Source organism: Nomascus leucogenys, chromosome 10 (genome assembly GCF_006542625.1).
Source record: "Nomascus leucogenys isolate Asia chromosome 10, Asia_NLE_v1, whole genome shotgun sequence".
Taxonomy (NCBI): Eukaryota; Metazoa; Chordata; class Mammalia; order Primates; family Hylobatidae; genus Nomascus; species Nomascus leucogenys.
In genome coordinates, this window is record NC_044390.1 from 86,708,334 (window position 1) to 86,715,324 (window position 6,991).

Sequence of the window (6,991 nt, forward strand, 5' to 3'; positions counted from 1 at the left end):
TAGATCTTCTAGTTTATTTGCATAGAGGTGTTTATAGTATTCTCTGATGGTAGTTTGTATTTCTGTGGGATCAGTGGTGATGTTCCCTTTATCATTTTTTATTGGGTCTATTTGATTCTTCTCTCTTTTCTTATTAGTCTTGCTAGCGGTCTATCAATTTTGTTGATCTTTTCAAAAAACCAGCTCCTGGATTCATTGATTTTTTGAAGAGTTTTTTGTGTCTCTATCTCCTTCAGTTCTGCTCTAATCTTAGTTATTTCTTGTCTTCTGCTAGCTTTTGAATTTGTCTTCTCTTACTTCTCTAGTTCTTTTCATTGTGATGTTAGGGTGTTGATTTTAGATCTTTCCTGCTTTCTCTTGTGGGCATTTAGTGCTATAAATTTCCCTCTACATACTGCTTTAAATGTGTCCCAGAGATTCTGGTGCGTTGTGTCTTTATTTTCATTGGTTTCAAAGAACATCTTTATTTCTGCCTTCATTTCGTTATGTACCCAGTAGTCATTCAGGAGCAAGATGTTCAGTTTCCATGTAGTTGTGCAGTTTTGAGTGAGTTTCTTAATCCTGAGTTCTAATTTGATTGCACTGTGGTCTGAGAGACAGTTTGTTGTGATTTTTATTCTTTTACATTTTCTGAGGAGTGCTTTACTTCCAACTATGTGGTCAGTTTTGGAATAAGTGCGACATGGTGCTAAGAGGAATGTCTATTCTGTTGATTTGGGGTGGAAAGTTCTGTAGATGTCTATTAAGTCTGCTTGGTGCAGAGCTGAGTTCCAGTCCCGGATATCCTTGTTAAACTTCTGTCTCCTTGATCTGTCTAATATTGACAGTGGGGTGTTAAAATCTCCCATTATCATTGTGTGGGAGTCTAAGTCTCTTTGTAGGTCTCTAAGACCTTGCTTTTTGAATCTGGGTGCTCCTGTATTCGGTGCATCTATATTTAAGATAGTTAGCTCTTCTTGTTGAATTGATCCCTTTACCATTATGTAATGGCCTTCTTTGTCTCTTTTGATCTTTGTTGATTTAAAGTCTGTTTTATCAGAGACTAGGATTGCAACCCCTCCTTTTTTTGCTTCCCATTTGCTTGATACATCTTCCTCCATCCCTTTATTTTGAGCCTTTGTGTGTCTCTGCATGTGAGATGGGTCTCCTGAATACAGCATAGTGATGGGTCTTGACTCTTTATCCAATTTGCCAGTCTGTGACTTTTAATTGGGACATTTAGCCCATTTACATTTAAGGTTAATATTGCTATGTGTGAATTTGATCCTGTCATTATGATGTTAGCTGGTTATTTTGCCCGTTAGTTGATACAGTTTCTTCCTAGCATTGATGGTCTTTACAATTTGGCATGTTTTTGCAGTGGCTGGTACTGGTTGTTCCTTTTTATGTTTAGTGATTTCTTCAGGCACTGCTGTAAGGCAGGCCTGGTGGTGACAAAAATCTCTCAGCATTTGCTTGTCTGTAAAGGATTTTATTTCTCCTTCACTTATGAAGCTTAGTTTGGCTGGATATGAAATTCTGGGTTGAAAATCCTTTTCTTTAAGAATGTTGAATATTGGCCCCTACTCTCTTCTGGCTTGTAGAGTTTCTGCTGAGAGATCCACTGTTAGTCTGATGGGCTTCCATTTGTGGGTAACCTGACCTTTCTGGCTGCCCTTAACATTTTTTCCTTCATTTCAACCTTGGTAAATCTGACAATTCAGTGTCTTGGGCTTGCTCTTCTCGAGGAGTATCTTTGTGGTGTTCTCTGTATTTTGTGAATTTGAATGTTGGCCTGCCTTGCTAGGTTGGGGAAGTTCTCCTGGATAATATCCTGCAGAGTGTTTTCCAACTTGGTTCCATTCTCCCCATCACTTTCAGGTACACCAATCAAACATAGCTTTGGTCTTTTCACATAGTCCCATATTTCTTGGAGGCTTTGTTCATTTATTTTTACTCTTGTTTCTCTAAACTTCTCTTCTCACTGCATTTCATTAATTTGATCTTCAACCACTGATACCCTTTCTTCCACTTGATTGAATCAGCTATTGAAGCTTGTGAATTCTTTACATAGTTCTTCTGCCTTGGTTTTCAGCTCCATCAGGTCATTTAAGGTCTTCTCTTCACTGTTTATTCTAGTTCGCCATTCGTCTAATCCTTTTTTAAGGTTTTTAGCTTCCTTGCAATGGGTTCAAACATCCTCCTTTAGCTTGGAGAAGTTTGTTATTACCGACCTTCTGAAGCCTATTTCTGTCAGCTCGTCAAAGTCATTCTCCATCCAGCTTTGTTCCATTGCTGGCAAGAAGTTGCAATCCTTTGGAGGAGAAGAGGTGCTCCAGTTTTTAGAATTTTCAGCTTTTCTGCTCTGGTTTCTCCCCACCTTTGTGGTTTTGTCTACCTTTGGTCATTGTTGTTGGTGACCTACAGATAGGGTTTTGGTGTGGATATTCTTTTTGTTGATGTTGATGCTATTCCTTTCTGTTTATTAGTTTTCCTTCTCACAGTCAGGTCTCTCAGCTGCAGGTCTGTTGGAGTTTGCTGGAGGTCCACTCCAGACCCTGTTTGCCTGGGTATCACCAGTGGAGGCTGTAGAACAGCAAATATTGCAGAACAGCAAATATTGCTGCTAGATCCTTCCTCTGGAAGCTTCGTCCCAAAGGGGCACCCACCTGTATGAGGTGTCAGTCGGCCCCTACTGGGAGGTATCTCCCAGTTAAGCTACGTGGGGGTCAGGGACCCACTTGAGGAGGCAGTCTGTCTGTTCCCAGAGCTCAAACACCATGCTGGGAGAATCAGTACTCTCTTCAGAGCTGTCAGACAGGGACGTTTAAGTCTGCAGAAGTTTCTGCTGCCTTTTGTTCAGCTATGCCCTGCCCCCAGAGGTGGAATCTACAGAGGCAACAGGCCTTGCTGAGCTGTGGTGGACTCCGCCCAGTTCAAGCTTCCACGGCCACTTTGTTTACCTACTCAAGCCTCAGCAATGGCGGATGCCCCTCCCCCTGCCAGGCTGCTGCCTCACAGGTTGATCTCAGACTGCTGCCATAGCAGTGAGCAATGCTCCATGGGCATGGGACCTGCCAAGCCAGGCACACGATATAATCTCCTGGTGTGCCATTTGCTAAGACCATTGGAAAAGCACAGTATTTGGGAAGAAGTTTCCTGATTTTCCAGGTACAGTCTGTCCCAGCTTCCCTTGGCTAAGAAAGGGAAATCCCCCAACCCCTTGCGCTTCCTGGGTGAGGTGATGCCCTGCCCTGTTTCCACTTGCCCTCCATGGGCTGCACCCACTTTCCAACCAGTCCCAATGAGAAGAACCAGGTACCTCAGTTGGAAATGCAGAAATCACCTGTCTTCTGCATCGATCATGCTGGGAGCTCCAGACTGGAGCTGTTCCTATTCAGCCATCTTCGAACAGACTCCTAAACTGGTTATTCTAGTTAGCAATTCCTCTAACCTTTTTTAAAGGTTCTTAGCTTCCTTGCATTGGGTTAGAATATGCTCCTTTAGCTCAGAGGAGTTTGTTATCACCCATCTTCTGAAGCCTACTTCTGTCAATTTGTCAAACTCATTCTCTGCCCAGTTTTGTTCCCTTGCTGGTGAGGAGTTGTGATCCTTTGGAGAAGAAGCAGCATTCTGGTTTTGGGAATTTTCAGCCTTTTTGTGCTGGTTTTTCCTCATCTTCATGGATTTATCTGCTTTTGGTCTCTGATGTTGGTGACCGTCAAATGGGTTTTTTGTGTGGATGTCCTTTTTGTTGATGTTGATGCTATTCCTTTCTGTTTGTTAGTTTTCCTTCTAACAGTCAGCCCCCTCTGCTGCAGGTCTGCTGGAGTTTGCCGGAGGTCCACTCCAGACCCTGTTTTCCTGGTATCACCAGTGGAGGCTGCGGAACAGCAAAGATTGCTGCCTGTTCCTTCCTCTGGAAGCTTCATCCCAGAGGGGCACCAGCCTGATGCCAGCCAGAGCTCTCCTGTATGAGATGTCTGTCGACCCCTGCTGGGAGGTGTCTCCCAGTCAGGAGACATGGGGGTCAGGGACCCACTTGAGGCAGTCTGTCCTTTAGCAGAGCTTGAGTGCTGTGCTGGGAGATCCACTGCTCTCTTCAGAGCCAGCAGGCAGGAACATTTAAGTCTGCTGAAGCTGCACCCACAACCACCCCTTCTCCCAGGTGCTCTGTCCCAGGGAGATAGGAGTTTTATCTATAAGCCCATGACTGGGGCTGCTGCCTTTCTTTCAGAGATGCCCTGCCCAGAAAGGAGGAATCTAGAGAGGCAGTTCGGCTACAGTGGCTTTGCTTCGGGCTCTGCCCAGTTTGAACTTTCCGGTGGCTTTATTTACACCGTGAGGGGAAAACTGCCTACCCAAGCCTCCGTAATGGCAGACGCCCCTCCCCCCCACCAAATTCCAACATCCCAGGTCAACTTCAGACTGCTGTGCTGGTAGTGGGAATTTCAAGCCAGTGGATCTTAGTTTGCTGGGCTCCGTGGAAGTGGGGTCCAGTGAGCTAGACCACTTGGCTCCCTGGCTTCAGCCCCCTTTCCAGGGGAGTGGCAGTTCTCTCTCACTGGCATTCCAGGTGCCACTGGGGTATGAGAAAAAAACTCCTGCAGCTAGCTTGGTGTCTGCCCAAATGGCCACCCAGTTTTGTGCTTAAAACCCAGGGTCCTGGTTGTGTAGGCACCCGAGGGAATCTCCTGATCTGCGGGTTGCAGAGACCATGGGGAAAGCGTAGTATCTGGGCCAGAATGCACTGCTCCTCACAGCACAGTCCCTCACGGCTTCCCTTGGCTAGGGGAGAGAATTATCTGACCCCTTGTGCTTCCTGGGTGAGGCAACACCCCACCCTGCTTCAGCTTGCCCTCTGTGCTGCACCCACTGTCTAACCAGTCCCAATGAGATGAGCCAGGTACCTCAGTTGGAGATGCAGAAATCACCCACCTTCTGCGTTGATCTCGCTGGGAACTGCAGACTGGAGCTGTTCCTATTCAGCCATCTTGCTAGCCACCCAACATCACAGAATTTCTAATAACCTGGATGTGGGGGTCTACATGAAACTCTTAGGCCTTTTGTGTGTCTTAAACCCTTTCCAGGAAAGCAAGCCCATAGCTGTCATCAATTCTGAAAGGGATTTACAAACCAAAAATGTTTGTTTTTTTTTTTTTGAGTCTCGCTCTGTCACCCAGGCTGGAGTGCCGTGGCGCAATCTCGGCTTACTGCAAGCTCCGCCTCCCGGGTTCACGCCATTCTCCTGCCTCAGCCTCTCCGAGTAGCTGGGACTACAGGCGCCCGCCACCACGCCCGGCTAATTTTTTGTATTTTTAGTAGAGACGGGGTTTCACCGTGGTCTTGATCTCCTGACCTCGTAATCTGCCCACCTCGGCCTCCCAAAGTGCTCGGATTACAAGCGTGAGCCACCGTGCCAGCCAACAAACCAAAAATGTTTAAAGACAAATGATTGTTTGAAAAGATATTAAGGAGTAGAAAAGAAAGAAAAATGCAGATAGCTGGGACTTCCTGTCCTCCCCAAATTTCCTTGCATCAACAGCAACAAGAAGGGGCTTAACATTAGCCTGCTGAGCTAGGAAGCTGGAAAGGGGTCCTCTTCACCAAAGAACCACCCCAATCTGATGCTCCAAGATTATGAATGCCCGAATGGTATTCCTGGGGCCACCAGTCTCAATCATAAATCTTCCAGGATCTTGAGGGGAGGGAGAGAAGGTGGAGTCTACTTTTCAGACCAAATTCTGAGATTCCCACTGTGTCTACCTCACAGTTTGTACGAGAACACATCATCCATATGCCTCAAGAGGATTACATCAGCTGGCTGCAGAGTCGGATCAACATACCCATCGGGCCCTACAGTGCCCTGAGGTAGGCTGGGCCTGGGTTGACCAGCTGTCTCTGTGGAGGAGTGTTTGCCTATATCATGTTCCTGTATCCTGCCTGTGTTCCTGCCTCCTGACTACCCTCATGGATGCTCTTTATGGATGACCCTTTACAGTAGGGTCATCTGGAGACTGACTTCCAGCAACATTTTTAGAGGGGGATGGTCCCAGGTGGCCCTCCCCTCAATTCCACACCTCAGACCCAACCTACCAGTCTCTGTTCTTCAATGATCCAGCCTGACTCTACCTACTTCCTCTTCGGATTCCTTCACCCTATTTACCTTCCTCAAATACTGGAGAATAAAATTGAACTGAATGTTTGATGTCTGTCTGGGAAAGAGCTGGGGCCGTGGAATTCAGGTGTGGTATTTAGATCCTAATAACAACAGTTACCATTTATTGAGCTTCTGTTATGCAATAGATCCAGTGCTGAGTGCTTTACCTAGATAATATTATTTCAATCTCATGATAACTTGGTTAAGTAGGCACTGATATTAACTTAATTTCACACTGATTAAGCTACAGCATATTTCTCAATATTATATATATTGCTTTGGATGGATGATTGGGTGGGTGGGTGGGTGGATGGATGGGCAGATGGGTGGGTGGGCAGATGTATGTATGTATGTATGGATGGATGGATGGATGGATGGATGGTTTGTATAGTTGCATGGTTGGATGGTTGCCTGGTTGGATGGATGGATGGATGGATGGATGGATGGATGAATGGATGGTGGATGGATGATGGATGGATGGATGGATGGATAGATGGATGGATGAATGATGGATGGATGGATGGATGGATGGACAGATGGCACATTCCCCAACAAGGCAATGGTATGCAAAAAAATTTTAGCCTTGAATCCTCGTATATTTTCTGTTGGTCTTAGTTATAGAAAGAAGCTTATCTTCCTGTCATCTCAAAATGTGTGTAGACTCATAACCTCTTCTCTCATATCGGTCTTATGCTCGCCTACATTCTCACTAAGTTATAGGAACTGTAGGCATTTTAACTCCCTTAGTGATGGCCACGCTGAATTAACAATTGGACAACTGGATTTGATTTGCTCTTGTGCCTGGATTATCAGAGCATTTATGTAGACTAGGCTTGAATCTCTCCGTCTGGC

General features: G+C 45.7%; 1 protein-coding gene across 1 annotated transcript in view; it reads left to right on the forward strand.

Annotated features, from left to right (window-relative positions):
- The window catches only part of CCDC60 (coiled-coil domain containing 60), a 205,292-nt gene extending 199,105 nt beyond the window's left edge, over nucleotides 1-6,187 (forward strand). Inside the window, exon 14 of the mRNA XM_030821941.1 lies at nucleotides 5,753-6,187. Within this exon, the coding sequence (XP_030677801.1) occupies nucleotides 5,753-5,854 (102 nt within the window). The 3' untranslated portion in view covers nucleotides 5,855-6,187. The remainder of the gene's footprint in view (nucleotides 1-5,752) is intronic.
- The last annotated feature ends 804 nt before the right edge of the window (nucleotides 6,188-6,991 follow it).